Below are 19,055 nucleotides of genomic sequence, written 5' to 3'. Positions count from 1 at the left end.
CAATTATTTCTCAATTTAAAAATAAGGGAGAAGTGAGTGAAAAAGGGAAGTTAAAATCCCCATGGCCACATTTTTAAGAATCGAATCAACAAAATATACTCAAGAAACTCAAAATATGGTATTAAAAATTGTGAAAGAGAAAGCAGAGGAAAAGACTGATTTTTTTTAAAGATTTATTTATTTATTTTTTGAGAGAGTGAGAATGAGAGAGAGAGAGACAGAGACAGAGAGTACATGAGAAGGGGGAGGGTTAGAGGGAGAAGCAGGCTCCTCGCTGAGCAGGGAGCCCGATGCGGGACTCGATCCTGGGACTCCAGGATCATGACCTGAGCCGAAGGCAGTCGCTTAACCAACTGAGCCACCCAGGCACCCTGATTTTTTTTTTCTGATAGTCCTCATATCATGAGAACAAAAAGAAAAAACAACTGTCAAGGGTAAGAACCTAAAAATCAATTGGCCAACTTGAGAACATCATCCAAAACAGGGAAAATTTATGGTCTCCATTAATGGTTGGATAATTTCTGGTGGCAGCACAAGAGGACCTCCCACTACAAGGCTAGTGGTATGAAGGGGGTCCAGCCTCCCCTCTGAGAGTGCAGGAAAACCAGTCTCACACAGATGAACTCAGACAAAGATCACACTCAGATCGCCCACAAAGTTATTACAAGGGAAAATCCAGTGGAACAACACCCCTGTTGGAATTAGCAGTGTGCCTGTATAGTGACAATCCAGACGCAGATTCTCCTCCACATAAAGGCTTACTGCCCCAGTGGGGGCCGGGCTATGGGTCGGGAGCTTCAGCTGTCCACCTCTCCAGGGCGTTTCATTAGCAACACAGACAGCTCGTCCTATGTAGCAGTCTCTCCCACAGCGACCCACACCCAATCATTGACTGATGTGGGTTCATAAAGTTCTGGCCATCTTGGCCCAACACAGGGTCCCTCTGAATAGTCATTGTTCTACAGAACTCCCCCCTAGGAGGCTGACACTGCCTCCGGGATGGGAGTCCTTTCAGCATGACCATCTTTTCTGCCCAGGATGGCCACCCACAGGTGTGAATCCCATGCATTTACTGACAAACATCCTACATGCCACGCCCTCTCAGAGTGGGCTTCCTGGAGAGCTCACCTTGCAAGAGCCTGGAAGATTCATCCATGAAACAGATGGAAACCCCTACCTAATATTTCAGAATAAGCTGAAAGGAATTAAAGAAATAATAGAATGTGCAAAATACTAGCAAAGATCAGAATTTAAAAGAATTCAGTTATGAGTGATTAGAGGAAGGGAAGTCTTGGAAAGCAAAGGGATAGCTCAGGAAGCAACTAGAAATGACCAAAAAACATTTCATAAATGAAGTCTGAACTTGGGAGAGCATATGCCTGTATAAACATAATGCATAAGGCCATCAACAGGAAAAGCAGATACGAAAGAGGAAGAACTAGAGAAAGGCTGAAAATAATTCTGGAGCATGCATCCTCTAGATTTCTATCCTTATAAAGTTTGAAGCCAGCCAAGCACGAGACATGACATGAGAAACCACCAGAGCTGTTTCTGTTGTAGAAAGCAGAGAGAGTAATGAGATGTTAGTGATATTCCAGGTTTTGAGCTATTTAGGTTCTCTCTGTGAAAGTTCTTTGCTGTGCCAGTCATGTTTGTATGCTTTCCTCTCGGTGTTTTGCTTCGCTAAAGTGAACATGATAGACGGTTCTTTCATGAATGCAATATGTTTTATATGAAGGTATCAACAATAATATTTTCTGTTCTCTGCATTTTTATATTTCCTCTGAACATATTTTGCTCTTATGTCTTGACCTCCGTGTTCTTCTTCAAATGTCTGGCAAGCCTTGGATGCTCAAATATATTGCAGACTGTGGGACTGGAAAACTTGCTAGAAGCTGTGTGTGGGTGTCCCTAAGACTGGTGGGCTCCCTGTAGAAGGAGAGCCAGGCAGAGCAAAGTCACTCATTTTGTTGAGGTTACTCCTTAATTCCAGTCACCTCTGGCAGAAAGAGATCGTCCTCTTTCCTAAGGGACTTAAGAGAGGCTGTCACCTTCTGGGAGCCGAGGTGGGGAGAAGCCGGCGACAGGCACGCTCATGCTCACACTCACCCCTGCTTCAAGCACAGCCCCTGCTGTGCCACCTGCTCTGGAAAGGAAACCCCCAGGCTTACTCTGGCGTGGAAGAAATAGAAAGCAACCCTATCAGACGAGAGTCTGCAGTCTGGTCTCTGAGCTCTTTGTTATCAACTTGTGATGAGATGGATATGAAATGCAACGTAGCGAGCAGCTGTTACAGCATGTGACATTACTGAGACATCCCATCAGTGCACACACACCTTTTGTACTGGACCTCTCTCAGGTGTTCTTTTCCTTTCATTTCTCTAATACTTTATTTATTTTTTTTTTAATTTAAATTTTAGGTAGTGCAATTTTGGTTTCTGGAGTAGAACCCAGTGATTCATCACTTACATACAACACCCAGTGCTCATCACAACAGGTGCCCTCCTTAATGCCTCTCCCCCATCTAGCCCATCCCCCACCCACCTCCCCTCCATCAGCCCTCAGTTTGTTCTCTGTCATTAGGAGTCTCTTATGGCTTGTTACCCTCTCTCCTTTTTCTCTTTTCCCCCTTCCCATATGTTCATCTGTTTTCTTTCTTAAATTCCACATATGAGTGAGATCATATGGTATTTGTCTTTCTCTGACTGACTTATTTCACTTAGCATTTTTATTGTGTTTTACCAAAGTATTGTGATGAAATGGGCAAAGAAAAGAAATCTGTCCTTCTGCCGGTGATCTGAGCAGCACTGATTGAGAAGCTGCCTTCCTTCCTGAGACATTAACCAATCTTGCTCTTTTCCACAGTACTGGGGAGGTTTGAGAGTGAGGAGGATGTCCAGACGCAGTTCTGTGCTGGGACCCAGTTTGCATTTGGTGGGTTTCCCACTTCGTGCAGGTTTCCTACCTTTCAGCTTTGTCCCTTCTGCTTAGAATCATTTTTTTTTTGCCTCTATAACTTTTTTTTTATCCTTCCTGTGTATTATCCTCTCCTGTTTGCTTCTTGATGAGTGCTTTTGTGTTTATTATTTTAGTGGGTTTTGGAATAAAATATATGTGTGAAATCCCAAAAAGTTTTTTAGCATTTAAAAAATAGATTTCATAACAAAATTCATAAGTCAGTATTGCTAGAAATATAATTGTGAAGTATTTGAAATGAGCAAATGAAACCATGACATGTACACGCAAAACAAATCATGATCTCTCATACTAAAATGACTTAATTAAAAAATTAAGATGATATTCATAATATGATACTATTTTAATCTAAATAAAATATTTCAAAGAGAAAAATTTGGAAAAAAATTAAAATGCAATGAATTCTAAAAATAGGACTTGTACTAGTCACATTTTGTCACTAACACGCACACACAAAATATAAATAAATAACAGAAGTTATTTAAATATTAGCAAGGAAATGTCTATTATAAATAAACGAATACTTGTTCCTAAAAAATATATGGGCAATAAATGACAATTGCAAACATGTTAGGAAGGAAATAAAAAAGAACAGAATGGATTAATGGAGATAGCCCATGCCATGCTTACAGAGATATGTAGTGCTTTAAATGTCTTAATTATTTAATGACTAAGAATGAAAATAATATAAAAAGACTTAATCCAAAACCTAAAAAATGGGAAACAAAAATAGAAATAGAGGTAATAATTTTTAAATATAAGAACATTACTGACGATTATACTACTTTAATTTGAAAATCTAAATAAACTTAACAAGAGAGAATGCCGTTACATTTCACCTGGAAATGGAGTCGTATGTGAAATATGAACTTCACTTTCATTCGTTATGCTTCAAAGAAAATATTGATATGCTCTAGCATGTCCAGAGGGCCGTACGCAAGAAGACAGAGTGTCTGAAATTCAGGTCATGTAGGTAATAGGAAAAGTCCCAATTGTCATAACCACCTCAAACATCTGTGAGCCAAGAGTGGAGTCAGTGTATGACATGAGAGACAGAGAGTGTGAAAATCATAGAAAGGTGAGTATCTGCTACAACAAAGGGAAAGCAACAGGTCAGCGATGGATGGGTTCCCTCGGCGGTACTAAGGAAGGACCTTCTGGATAGGGGACATGTGGGGCAAGATGACCACCAGAGTCCTTCTCTCTCAAAGTACGGAGTCTGATGACAACTTCGAAACTGAGTAGCTCCCTCTCCTTAACGGATTCAGTGTGGAATGCCATGGAGACCTCTCCTCCAGCCTTCTTCTGGGGACTGGATGGTGGATTATTTTTTCCACTCATTTATGTAGCATATCTTCTGTGTTATGTAACAAGCGGTTCAAAGAGGTAGTCAGAAAAGGCACCCAGAAATATCATTTTCAGAGAATTGGAAGAAATAAAACGTCCTTGCAAAGATGCTCAAAGCCTTAATTAATATGAGCTTACACTCTGTGCAGTTGTACATTTTACATGTGCTTTCTTTCATCTGATCCATTAGATACAAACAAAAACCCTGTGAATTAGAAAAGAAAAATTATACTATCTTTATTTTCCATATTTTAAAATTCAGATTCAGAGAACAATTGTGACTTTCTTAAAGTCATGACTTAACCAGTGTCGGGTTGAAACCTTCTAATTTCTAGTGCAGTAAATGATATCCCCACCATGTCACGCCCTCACATCTAAGCCACCTTCAGACTTGAGCACCTCCTTTTAACTTGGACATAATCTTAAACAAAGAGTACCATCAGGGTTTTGGGACAAACAAGCCAAAGATAGAGCAGGAGATAAAGGTTTTTAAGAGCCTTTTTAGAACTGTAAACCATAAGGAGGCAAGGAGGAGGAGGAAGAGAGCTAACCTTTGTGACAGACACTGTGCTATCTCCTTTAATCTTTACAACAGCCTTGAAAGGATCATATTATCATGCCTGCTTTAATAAGAGAACATTTAGACGCTGCAGCATCAAACAACTTGTCTAAGGCCACACACTTATACAGACAGATACTACCAGAAACTGTTACGAGTTAAACACGTAGTGACACATTTGACCCAAATGTGTGTGTACTGTTGAAAATGTTTTAACTATAAAGTCTTAAGAGAAATCCCAGTCTTCTCAATCATTTTCCGAATGGCCAGCTGTACATCTTTGTTCCTAAGGCTGTATACCACTGGGTTCAACAGGGGGGTGATGATAGTGTAGGTCACTGTCACCAGCCTGTCTTTGCCTGATGAGTATTTGGCTGAGGGCTGCAGGTAGACAGAGGAAGCACAGCCATAGTGGACAATGACCACAGTGAGGTGGGAGGCACAGGTGGAGAAGGCTTTCCGCTTGCCCTCAGCAGATGGGATCTTCAGGATGGTATGGACAATGAAGCCATATGAGATACAGATGAATATCAAGGGCACAACAAGCACCAGAACACCACAGATGAAGATGACCAGTTCATGGATGTAGGTTTCAGCACAGGCAAGTCGGATAACTGGTGAGATGTCACAGAAGTAGTGGTTGACCTTGTTGGAGCCACAGAAAGGGAGGCTGAAGACCAAAGTTGTTCCCACCAGAGATATTAGGAAGCCACTAACAATACAACTTGCTGCCAGCTGTCCACACACCCTCCAGTTCATGAGAACGAGGTAGCGCAAGGGCTGGCAGATGGCAGTGTAGCGGTCATAACCCATAACTCCCAGAAGCAGGCAATTGGTGACAGCAAAGCCGAGGAAGAAGAACATCTGGGTGGCACAGCCCATGAAGGAGAGTGTCTTGAGGGCAGAGAGCAGGTTGATAAGCATCTTGGGCAGGATAACAATTGTGTAGAAGACTTCAGAGGTTGAAAGGACACAAAGAAAGAAGTACATGGGTCTGTGGAGGCTGCGGTCCAGGTGGATGACGGAGATGATGGTGAAGTTTCCACTCAGGATGATCAAATAGAGGCAGAGAAAGAGCACAAAGAGGACAGGCTGCAATTCACCGAAGCTGGAGAAACCCAGAAGGAGGAACTCAGTGACCTGGGAAGAATTGGCCATGGAGAGTGGACGCCACAGAACAAAGCCAGTGTGATCAGGTCCAGAGACCTCTGGGACCGTGGAATAGAGAGACTTACCCCTCATAACGTAGACAGCACCAGTCTGGTGTGAATGAAAAACAACTAGAAAGAAAGAGAAAAAAAGGATTATAAATTAACCAAAAATTATCCTAAATGAATACGTATCCACAATGCTGTTTCTCTGCCAATGATCTTAGCAGTGAATCTGGGGTAAGTGTTCACACGAAGGCACAGTATTTGCTCAATAAAACCTATCCTTTCACCCCCCACTCCACTCTTGCAGACTTATGTACTCTCCACTTAATTCTTTGGTGATCTAATATTCAAAAGTTTATGTTAATTATGATTTTCCATGGTCATAGCTTTATCCACATTGCTAATATGTATATTCTACAAGCAATAGCACCAATGTCTGAGAATCCACCTCTCACCTGCTTTTAATACATTCATCATCTAGGGAAACACCCTTGATCTGTCTTTGTGTTGCTGGCCTCTGAAGAATACAGCTCCTTTTCATTACTAACCATTTACCCCATTTCCATGCAGTCATTCATTAAAGGTTAATTTGGTTTAGACCTACTGCTTCTGTCTTAGAACTAGTTTTATGATTCCTCTCCACACCCTTGTAGGACAGTAAGCCTGATTTCCCTTGCAGAAAACCTATGGTTGGAAGAATTTAGTTTGATTCAGCATTTGCTGGTTGCCCATTGAGTTGCACGGCTTATCCCTGATATACCTGACTTGGAGACTCGATAGACCATCTTTCCTAGGATCTGTCTGTGAATTCTTGAGGGAGGCTCAGATACTTTCCCTAATGCTTCTGATAAGTCATTGTTCCTAGTGCTAGATTATATATATTTTAAATCAAAACATTCTTGTCCTCTCCCACCTCTTGCCCAGATCTGTTTCTTCACAAGGATTCTGTGTCTCAGTAAAAAGTTTCAAAATCCTCCTCATCATATAAGCTGTAAATTTCTGAGACATATTTAAATACATGATTTTTCTCATCCTCCAAATGCAATCTATTTTTATTCTGCAATACTTCTAGGATCATTTCTTCTTTTCTGTAAGAAATTAGCTCTTGTCTGGACTACTCCAAGAGCATGAGAGACAGACCCCCTGGATTATATCTCCTTCCACTCTAAACCATCCTCCACTGTGGCCTCAGAGTAGTCTTCTTACAAGACAAATCCTAACCCTATTAACAAAACTAAATAACAATTATCTACAAAGTTAAAGCAATCATACTCTGTGTCTCATATTTTTCCCCAATATAACTTTCCACGCATAACTGCCACTATATATTCCTTCACGTATGCTTTAGTGTTGAAAAACTTTGAACAACCATGTCATTTTTTATCCTACCTTCTAAATCTAGAAATCATCCACACTTTATGTTTGTGGTTGTTGTTGTTTCTTTTTCTTTTAATGTGACTCCTTTAAATTCCTAGTTAAAGTAACATTTACACATTGACTCCTCCCTATAACTTCTTAATTGTGCTTTATTGTCACTTTCTCTTGGTTTTGTTAGCAATTGCTAGAATCTCAGTTGTCACTAGTATTATTCGGATGTTTTTGACTTCACAACGTGTCAATTACCAGACATACAGCAGTGTCTAGTATACACCAGGTGCTTGAAAGCTTGCTGAAGAAAAAATAAATGACCCATATCCCAGGGTTTCTTCTAAATTATTTCAGAATACCCAAGAGGTTTGATTCCAGGGGTTTTCCAAACTTGTTCCCTTAATATTCATTTGACATACAATATTAACCTTCTGCTTTAACATTTTGGGATAAAAAAAAAAAAAACCTCTCTCCAGTGTCATTCTCTAAATGCAAAGACAAAAGAATCATTGAAAATTGCTGCTTTTCCAATTATCATGTGGTTTTCTCCATTATCTCAACTAGCTAAACTCTTAAATTTTAATTTAAATAGCACTTTGTTAGTCTTATTTTTAAAAAGATTTTATTTATTTATTTGACAGAGACAGAGACACAGCGAGAGAGGGAACCCAAGCAGGGGGAGCGGAGAGTGAGAAGCAGGCTTCCCTCTGAGCAGGGAGCCTGATGCAGGGCTTGATCCCAGGACGCTGGGATCATGACCTGAGCTGAAGGCAGACCCTTAATGACTGAACCACCCAGGCGCCCCTAAATAGCATTTTGTTAGTCTTAAACACCTTTGCAAATAACAAAACTTCTATCATTGTTTGCTCTTTTGCTTAGACAAAGGTATAGTAAAATTTTAAAAATGGGACTAAAATAAGGAGATTTCACTCCTATTTTGGTATCTTTGAATTGCCCATCTCTACACTTTATAAGTAAGGAATACACACCATGCTTTTGACTGGAACAGTCTCCACTGATGCTCTTCCTGAGATGTTATCTCCAGCTTTCCAATGTCCTGGTCTCCATCCTTTGCTTCTGTTCTTTTATAGGACCATCCCAAGAAAAAGCAGTGACCTGTTATCCAGGGAGGGTTGGGGTTTGTTTGGAAAGGAAAGAAAGGCCATGGTACAGGCCGACCATTCTGCGACCCTCCCACACAGTACTCACAAGACATCATCTACTTTTTCAGAGTCATCCTTGCAACCTATGAAGCAACTGAAATTTGAAAATAAATTCCCTATTAACAAAAACCAAAAACCTTTGGCTCTCTTTAACCTGGTTGAGGATGTTACATAAAATATTTGGTGAATAGAAGATCTTGGAAGGGAAGATGCTACAGATTCAGAGAAAAGCTTTGGGAAAATAAGGAGGGAGGATAAATGAAAAGGAAAATTGGGTAATTCAATTGTCTTTTTTTTATTCAGTTGTCTTCTTAACAAGAAGAAAAAGTGAATTAATTGTTCATTACCTGGCTCAATGACTTCATCAGTGTAAGTGAGGCCAGTTCCTTAAGCTGGTTAAAAAAGACAGCTAGTTCTTCACCCCCAATTACCTTTACAGCCTCCTCCTCTAAATTGCCATCACACAGGAATTAACTGAAATACAGTTTTCTATATATGTTTTGTCTTTTAAGATTTTATGCTTAGAGAATGTATGTGTGACAGACAGAGACACAGAGAGAGAGAGAGAGACAGACAGACAGACACAGAGAGAGGGAGAAAAGATAAGGTGGGAGAAGGGGAGGCAAAGAAAGAGAGACAGAGAGAGGGGGAGGGAGAGGGAGAGTGTGTGTGGGAGAGAGGGGGGGGGAGAGAAGAAGGGATTCTCAGTCTCTAATATTCTCTTGCCTTCATCTGGGGCCCACCCATCGGTCACATTTTTTTTTTTTAAAGACACCAGTTACTGAACTTCCCCTAATCTGTACAGGAAGATTTTGCAGTTTCTACTATATTTCACATTTAGTATATTTCAAGATTGTTTCCTGTGTCTTTATCAAAATACTAGCCTGTTATGTCCAAATTATGGTTTCCTGATTGTCTCTCCAGTAGACTTGAAAACCTCAGGAATAAAGATCATACCTTATTCCCTATGTATCCTCAAAACTTAACTCAATATTTAAATTAATGATATATAAGTGCTTGATGAATAAATACATTCGATAGTCCATTAATGAATTAATAATGATCCTAATTAGTTCTTTTTACAGCAGCTGGCTTCCCTGTGCACCACCATGTGCTCCTAAGTGAGAACACTCACTGCTTATGTTCTCTGTCATTCCATGTTCTCTATAAATTTCATTTTCTTCCCTTCTGTTTTATTTTTATTCATTAATTTAAAAGGGGGGAGGGGCAGAGGGATAGAGTGAGAGAGAATCTTAAGCAGACTCTCTGCTAGGTATGGAGCCTGACACAGGATTCAATACCACAACCTTGAGATCATGACCTAAGCCAAAACCAAGAGGCAGATGCTTAACTGACTGAGACACCCAGGTGCCCCTCACTTTCTTTCTTTCTAAATCTAATGCTATACCCCTCCTATGAAACAATCAAACTGATTCTGAGGCCCTGCCTTCTTGCTGACCTCCATCTCTACCCCCACGGTTTCCACTATCCAGTTGTCCTTTCTGACATTTAATTACATTTCCCACTACTGATCACGGGGGGAAAGTAAGTTACTGGCTCATGAGAAAACTCAACAATTTAAATTTTGACATACAAGAAATGACTGATTGTCACTATTCTTCTCAATAAGGAAACCAAAGTCCCTAAATAAGAATAAAAATTTTACAATCCTTCAAATCAGAGTGCTAGTGCCTGGTGACATGCAGGCCTCTTCATTCTCAGACACTTCTTTGAAACTCTGTGAAGTTTTCTAGGTGAAATTTGCCAAAATTGTCTTCCCTGTCATAATGTACCAGAGTTCTTCTTTCATTTTCCATCAACTGTCTGAACCAATATAAGGAAACTGTCTACATGACTCCACAGAAAATATCACCTGTGCCTCTTCTCCATGAGCAGTTTAGCTAATGCCTCAATAAGCATCATTAAGGGTGTTTTTCCTTTCTGCATTGGCATGGCCTCAATGTCTTGTTGGTAATTGAGATCCCCTCCTCCATAGGGAGTTAATTACCACATGGTGCCCAATGCTTGTCCATAATTTCCCCAATTAGCAAGTAGAACTATGGTAATACACTAAGAGAATTTGTTGGTCAAAGAGAAGGTCTTTTCTTTTTTTTTCATTATGTTATGTTAATCACCATACATCAGTAGTTTTTGATGTAGTGTTCCATGATTCATTGTTTGCATATAACACCAAGTGTTCCATTTAGTACGTGCCCCCTTTAATACCCATCACCAGGCGAACCCATCCCCCCACCCCCCTCCCTTCTAGGACCCTCAGTTTGTTTCTCAGAGTCCATAGTCTCTCATGGTTCGTCTCCCCCTCTAATTTCCCCCATTCATTTTTTCCTTCCTGCTATCTTCTTCTTCTTCTTTTTTAACATACAATGTATTATTTGTTTCAGAGGTACAGGTCTGTGATTCAACAGTCTTACACAATTCACAGCACTCACCATACATAGCTCATACCCTTCCCAAAGTCTATCACCCAGCCACCCCATCCCTCCCACCCCCCACCACTCCAGCAACCCTCAGTTTGTTTCCTGAGATTAAGAATTCCTCATATCAGTGAGGTCATATGATACATGTCTTTCTCTGATTGACTTATTTCACTCAGCATAACACCCTCCAGTTCCATCCATGTCATTGCAAATGGCAAGATCTCCTTCCTTTTGATGGCTGCATAATATTCCATCATGTATATATACCACCTCTTCTTTATCCATTCATCTGTCGATGGACATCTTGGCTCTTTCCATAGTTTGGCTATTATGGACATTGCTGCTATAAACATCGGGGTGCACATACCCCTTCGGATCCCTACCTTTGTATCTTTGTGGTAAATACCCAGTAGTGTAATTGCTGGATTGTATGGTAGCTCTATTTTCAACTGTTTGAGGAACCTCCATACTGTTTTCCAGAGTGGCTGCACCAACTCGCATTCCCACCAACAGTGTTGGAGGGTTCCCGTTTTTCCACATCCCTGCCAATATCTGTCGTTTCCTGACTTGTTAATTTTAGCCATTCTGACGGGTGTGAGGTGGTATCTCATTGAGGTTTTGATTTGGATTTCCCTGATGCTGAGCGATGTTGAGCACTTTTTCATGTGTCTGTTGGCCCTTTGGATGTCTTCTTTGGAAAAATGTCTGTTCATGTCTTCTGCCCATTTCTTGATTGGATCATTTGTTCTTTGGGTGTTGAGTTTAATAAGTTCTTTATAGATCTTGGATACTAGCCCTTTATCTGATAATGTCATTTGTGAATATCTTCTCCCATTCTGTCGGTTGTCTTTTGGTTTTGTGGACTGTTTCTTTTGCTGTGCAAAAGCTTTTTATCTTGATGAAGTCCCAATAGTTCATTTTTGCCCTGGCTTCCCTTGCCTTTGGCGATGTTTCTAGGAAGAAGTTGCTGTGGCTCAGGTCGAAGAGGTTGCTACCTGTGTTCTCCTTTAGGATGTTGATGGACTCCTGTCTCACATTTAGGTCTTTCAACCATTTTGAGTCTATTTTTGTGTGTGGTGTAAGGAAATGGTCCACTTTCATTCTTCTGCATGTGGCTGTCCAATTTTCCCAACACGATTTGTTGAAGAGACTGTCTTTTTTCCATTGGACATTCTTTCTTGCTTTGTCAAAGATTAGTTGAACATGGAGTTGAGGGTCCATTTCTGGGCTCTCTGTTCTTTTCCATTGATCTATGTGTCTGTTTTTGTGCCAGTACCATACTATCTTGATGATGATTGCTTTGTAATAGAGCTGGAAGTCCGGAATTATGATGCTGCCAGCTTTGCTTTTCTTTTTCAACATTCCTCTGGCTATTCAGGATCTTTTCTGGTTCCATACAAATTTTAGGATTATTTGTTTCATTTCTTTGAAAAAAGTGGATGGTATTTTGATAGGGATTGCATTGAATGTGTAGGTTGCTCTAGGTAGCATTGACATCTTCACAATCCATGAGCATGGAACGTTTTTCCATTTCTTTGCGTCTTCCTCAATTTCTTTCATGAGTATTTTATAGTTTTCTGAGTATAGATTCTTTGCCTCTTTGGTTAGATTCATTCCTAGGTATCTTATGGTTTGGGGTGCAGAAGGCCTTTTCTAATACACCATGGGGATTAGTTGGTTTCCTCCTTAAAATTCTCTGAGACTAATAGAAAGCTGAAAGTTTTCTGGGCACCATTTGTTAAAACAAACATCAGTGGAAAGGCCTCCTTTGAGTTTCCCTACCTAACGACTCCAAATTTTCATTCTCAGGTTGGAGGAAAATGTACATCTTGCATTCTCATTTCTGACATCTCTAAGAGGGGAAGAAAGGTTCAAACAAAGGACAGAATATTAGAATGGGAGAGGCAGCATAAGTGTTTCAGACTCATGGGAAACATACTTGTTCCTAGAATATAATGTGAGCATGATTAGTATTTGTTCAATAAACAAATAAACAAGTTAAATTTGGGTTACGGAGAAAAATTTGGGGCAGGGTTTTAGCTGAGACGTCTCCTTTGGTAAAACGTCCTCCTATTTCCAGATTGCATATTTACTCCCTCTCCCAGTGAGTCCAGACACTTGGGCTGGAAATAGGGCAAATGCTAGGCACGATGGAAATGATGCAGAAAGACTAAAAATATAGAGATGTGAAATCATGCCTAGCACTCACAAACCAAACAAGCAAGGGAGGAATCTTGATATTTGACAGCTTAATATTCAGACCAGGAGTATTCAGTGAACGACAAAAGACAGTAACAAAAAATAAAAAACACTTTTAATGCTAACAACTACAATTCACAATGAAATTATAATAGATATGAATTTGTGTCCCCCCAAAAACACAGGTGCAACGTTCATAAGAAAGAAACTATAAAATGTTTACAAGGAGACACACTAATAATGGGTAGCTTTCATAACCTCTCTGCTCAAACAGATCAGAAGGAAAAATATCTCTAAGAATTTAGAAGGCCTAAGCAACAAGATAGTGAACTATATCTGGTAGGTATTTTTTTTTCAAATTTGCATTCTAATGAAAGAGTACACATGTTCTTTTCAAGGCACATGAAGAATGAATATTGGTTGTGTATTATGTCACAATAAAAACTTGAACCAAGGTCATAAAATGGTAAGAATACAAACAATATTCCCAATTCCAGCATAAGAAACTATCCAATGAATAACAAAGAAAAAAGGCTTTTCACCTGAGATTTTTAAAATCTATGAAATAATTGTTGGGTCAAAAGGGAAGTACAAAGGAAAATGAAAGAAGTTCCAGGAAATAATATCAATTACACTTCATGTAGCAGATTAGGTGGGTTAAGTTTAAAGTGGAGATGAGAGGAAACTTCACAGCTTAATTATATATACATATATAATTAACACATATGTATATACATATGACATAAAAAATGAAAGTACATAGAAAGCATCAGTAAGTTAAATAGAACAACAAATTAAAGGAAAATTCAAAGAAAAAATAATACAAATAAAATACAAATAAATACCAATAATACAAATAATAGTTGAATAATACAAATAATATTAAAAACAATGATATGGGAGAAAAACACTAGAATGAATCTGTTCACACGTATGTTAAGTTCTCTGACAACAGACAAAACAAACTACCACTATAAGAACCAAAAAATAAAAGTAAACACAATTATACATAGTATAAAATGACACAGAAAATAATCATTTCTAAGAAATTTTCAGATGTCAGAATATTTCGTACAAATTTTACAAAGAATTTTGAAAGTCTAGATGAAACGAATAATTTTGTAGAACACTAAATTCCATATATGATCCACCAAAAATAAAAGTGGCTTAGAAGTCATTTTCTTAGAAGAAATAGAGGATATTACCACAGGGCCATGCCTCAGAAGACACTGTGCCTGTATTATTGCACAGAATTTCAATAACTCTTCAAACGTGAGATGATCTCAACCCAACATACCATAGCAACTCAATAAATACTTCTTCAAGATATAGAGAAAAACCCATTTGAATCTTCAACTCACATAATGTTAAAAAATCTTGTGGATATGTCAATACAATGCAAGAAATTTAAACACTTGGAAAAAATATATCACTGAATGAAAAAAATTGGAAACTAAGCTTAGAGATAATGACATATTCTTCAGAGTAGTAATAACTAACAATTTGACTGTATAAAGTGAAATATTTACTTGCAACAAAAGCACAGTTAAAGATATTAAAAAAGAAACAATTGGAAAATTTCTCAAAAACTATCAAAATTTTGGGGCGCCTGGGTGCTGAGTAGGTTGACTGTCTGACTCTTGGTTTCAGATTAGGTAATGATCTCAGGGTTGTGGGATCAAGCCCCACATCAGACGCCAGGCTCAGGATGGAGTCTGCTTGGCCCTCTCCCTCTGCTTCTTTCTCTCTCTCTCTCTCTGTCAAATAAATTAAATCACAAAAAGTTACTGAAATCGTAATAAAAACTTATGACAAGCTGAAAGATAAAATAACTAAACTCTAAGAAATGGATATAGGCATAGAATTGATAAAATAAAAGCACATAAAAGGCATATAATTCACTGAATAGTTTAATTTTAATGAATTAATTTAATTAAAGGGATGTGAAGTCTGGCCCATTACTCTTCGAAGGGCTGACTTGAACTCCTTGTTCCTCAGACTGTAAATCATTGGATTGAACAGTGGAGTGAGGATGGTGTAGGACACAGATATGAGGGTGTCCTGACTTGAAGAGTAGCTGGACTTGGGCCTTAAGTAGATGAAGGAGGCACAACCATAATGAACAGTTACCACAATGAGATGGGAGGCACAGGTGGAGAATGCCTTGTACCTGCCGGTGGAGGATGGGATCTTCAAAATGGCAGAAATGATGTGGATGTAGGAGACCAGGATAAGTAGCAGGGGGATGACCAAGACAAACACACCAATCATGAATATGACCAACTGACTGAGGCCCGAGTGATGGGATGCCACCTTGAGGACAGGGGCGATGTCACAGAAGTAGTGATGGAGCTGGCTGGAGGAGTGGAAGGGCAAGTGAAATACCATGGAAGTGATAATCTGTGCAATAGTAAAGCCACACGCACAGGCAGCAGCCACTAGTCCCACACACACCCGATGTCCCATGAGCTCCGTGTAGCGCAGAGGGTTACAGATGGCCACGTAGCGGTCATAACCCATGGCTGCCAGCAGGAAGGAGTGAGAGCAGCCAAGAAAGAGGAAGGTGAACATCTGGATGGCACAGCCCAGGAAAGAGATGGTCTTCTTCTGGGCCAGCAGGTCCACCAGCATCTTGGGTACAATAACGAAGGTGTAGCAGGTCTCAGAGCAGGAGAGGACAGCAAGGAAGAAGTACATGGGGGTGTGAAGGGCTCTGTCCAGCACGATGGTGGCAATGATGATGGCATTGGTGCCCAGAGTGAACAGGTAGAGGGGCAGGAAGGCTATGAAGAGGAGTCGCTGCAGCCCGGCCAGAGAAGAGAAGCCCAGGAAGATGAACTCCCTCACCAGGGTCTCATTGCCCTGCTCCATGCAGAGCGCCCCCACAGAGGAAAGTCAGGGACAGAGACAGAGGCCAGGTTCCAGGAAGGAGAGTAGAAATTACGGGAAAACCAGCACAAAGTCTGTAGGCAGTCAAGTCCTTCATTCCCCCCTCAGAAAGTTCTGCTAAGAAAAGAATTAAGGCTAAATATACAACAGAGGAACTGAGCCGATTAGGAGGCTTTCTCAAAGACTAAGACTATGGTATCTCTCTAGCCAAGGATTAAGGATCTGTCTCATTGGTTTTACCTGTATCTTACCTAAGGATTACTGTGTTTATCTTTTTACTAGCATCCCAAGGAAACTAGCTTTCCAAAAGTGAAAAAATATGTTTAATTTTGGCCATCTGAACTTGATCAGAATGTACAATGAAGGAATGAGTTGTGTTTGGACACATGTGAACCTCAGTTTGTCCAACCAAAAAATGGGAAGGGAAAGGAAGAATTCTCTAGCAAATGTGTGAGAAGAATTGTGTTTGTTGATGATTTCTTATATGCTAAGATCTGTGGTAAGAACATCATAAACTCATGTCAATTATTCATTGCAACAATCTTATGGCAGTATCCAAAACAATAAGAAAAAAAAAAAAACACCTTTGGTGTTATTTCTGACAGACTGACTAACAGAGTAATTAGGGACATTCCTGGAGGCTCCACACTGGGAGCTTTGCCAAGAGTGGAACAGAAGACAACACTGGTTTAAAGAAGAATGTCCCCTATTCCAGGAAGAGAAGAGTCACCAGGGTGGTAAAAAGAGATTCATTACTTTTGTGGCATTTGCAGTTCACCTCCCTTTTCCCATTTTCTGTGCCTCAGAGAAACTCAGAGAACAGAGTTTTCCAGAAATGGCTCAGAGCTTGTCATAGAGCATGAAAAAGAATGGGATAATCGGTCAGTTTTCCAGGTACCAGTGCCATGCCATAAATCAGACTTTATGTCCTTTATATATTGTTATGTCAACAAGATTATTATATCCACAATATAAGATACCTTTTGAATATTCTGCTACTAAACACAGTCTGCAAGCTGCTAGAGAGGATCATTTCTAAAGTCATTTTTAGGACTAATATCAGATAATTCTTTCATGGGTGTATTTCCTAATTGTCCAAGACTAGGAAGTAAAGAAAGTGTTCTCTGTAAGCAAAATCACCTGGCCTTTATTTATCAGTTGCATCCAGTTTTTATTTACATATTTTTAAGTATATTTACATACAGATACATCAATTTCTGTTGAGGAATCATTTGCATCTGCTACCAGAATTTGAGTTTTTGGGTTCTTCTAGACGATAGTAAATGCTAGATTTCTAGATTCTAAGGTAAATGATGACAAACTTCTGAAACTCATTGTATCTATCATTAGAACTTGGAGATAATAAATTTTCATCTTTTCTTACTGGCTAGAGACTGGTCCTAAACTTAAATAGGTATAATTATTCATTTATTTGAAGTTAATATGAGGATACTCACATTGGCTCATATTAAAGCTCTTTAACAAATAATAGGGATTTTTCATTCCATAACTGTCTAGTTCTGTTAAATATAAAGTATATATTTACCATGTCTATACCCATTATATAATATGTATGTGTATAATAGCTGTGTATTTTCTATATTTAGAAAAACATCAATGAGAGAGTGTGCATACATAACACCCTCACCAGGACAAATGGATTTCTGTATTTCAAGACTCTGAGGCAAATCTAAATTTATACTCATTGCTTGTCCTTGCCTTAGAACTTTCCCAAAATTTTTCTGGATCTCCATTCACCTAATGCACAACCAATTCCCACCATACCCTAACTCCACTGAGTATAACATATGGAGTAGACCACAGAGTCTGGAATTCTCTCGATTCTGAAGGACCTGTATCTACCCAAATCCAAAATAGTTGTCTGAATTATTTGTCACTCAGACCCATAGAACAGCTGATTTCAGTTAAGTGGACTTTTTTTTCCACATACTATTAATATAACCCCACCATCTAAATGGATTGTGTTACTGGTATATTTGCCCCTTTTGTGGTATATGGGAACTCAGAAGCACAGTCCATCTGAGGAAATGGCCCTCATCTGCTCAGGAAAACATCAGAGACCACTACAGTATGTTAAATCTGTACTGTGCATAGAAAGATATAAGAGGAGAAAAATTAAAAAGATCTTCCAGCAAATACCCACAGGCTATAAAAGTAAGGTAAAAGATCCCTCCATTTGACCTGAGAAGATCTCTAGGTTAAGTCGCTTTGTGTAACTTTGAGCAAGACACTTCATTTAAGACACACATAAACTAAGGATGTTCCATCTCCTTACTTTAAAATTAAAAGGGCTAGGGTAAGCAATAAGTGTAATAAACTGGCCAGATGCATGGAAAAGTACTTAGGCAGAAGATCCTTGAGCACTACCTTGCAGAAGGAGTTTTGACTTAGAGCGAGAGTGGAGTATGACCCCAAGAGTCTTTTCAACTCAGGGAGTCCAAGATGCTCTAAATGATGATCCCTGATGTGCCCTTATATTCTAGAACGTATGGATGGCATTCAGGTTACAATTCCAGGAAATGATACTTGCATACCTTATTTTTCTGACTCCTTAGATACACCATTGGGATATTATGTAATCAAGACCCTCAAAATAGGAGGGTCCTGGGTTCCTCCAAAAGGGGGCAAATCTACGTATCTTTCAGATGCAACACTTTTGAGATATCCAGATATTTGTCTTAGGGAAAGCATCAATCAATAATCTGAGCAAAGTTACGTAGGCATCATCAGAGAATAAAGAAGTAAAATTTTTATCTTCTTCGATACACATGAAAAACCTGAACTTGTCCTATTAAAATGGAGTCTGAGCATCAGATTTCAATTATAGCTAAAAAGAGACATCATGAGTACATGGCAAAGAGAGAAGTGGAAATTCAGGATCTGTTTCTTTTAATCCATGAGTCAACCAGTTGGAAAGAAAAGAAAATCTCACTGGGAGCCA

General features: G+C 39.4%; 2 protein-coding genes across 2 annotated transcripts; both read right to left on the bottom strand.

The window, feature by feature from the left end:
* Positions 1-5,098: 5,098 nt before the first annotated feature.
* LOC113933543 (olfactory receptor 10R2-like) lies at positions 5,099-6,040 on the bottom strand. The gene has a single exon (XM_027613765.2). It carries the CDS (start codon positions 6,038-6,040, stop codon positions 5,099-5,101), a length of 942 nt encoding a protein of 313 aa, XP_027469566.2.
* A 9,093-nt stretch (positions 6,041-15,133) lies between these two features.
* LOC113933405 (olfactory receptor 10K1) lies at positions 15,134-16,075 on the bottom strand. Its single transcript, XM_027613445.1, has one exon. It carries the CDS (start codon positions 16,073-16,075, stop codon positions 15,134-15,136), a length of 942 nt encoding a protein of 313 aa, XP_027469246.1.
* Positions 16,076-19,055: the final 2,980 nt, after the last annotated feature.

This window comes from Zalophus californianus, chromosome 10, assembly GCF_009762305.2.
Source record: "Zalophus californianus isolate mZalCal1 chromosome 10, mZalCal1.pri.v2, whole genome shotgun sequence".
NCBI classification, from domain to species: Eukaryota; Metazoa; Chordata; class Mammalia; order Carnivora; family Otariidae; genus Zalophus; species Zalophus californianus.
This window is presented reverse-complemented; position numbering and strand designations above follow the sequence as displayed.

Bases quoted from the DNA above. Each gene is read 5' to 3' on its own strand.
- LOC113933543 (XM_027613765.2), bottom strand. From the start codon at position 6,040: ATGGCCAATTCTTCCCAGGTCACTGAGTTCCTCCTTCTGGGTTTCTCC.
- LOC113933405 (XM_027613445.1), bottom strand. From the start codon at position 16,075: ATGGAGCAGGGCAATGAGACCCTGGTGAGGGAGTTCATCTTCCTGGGC.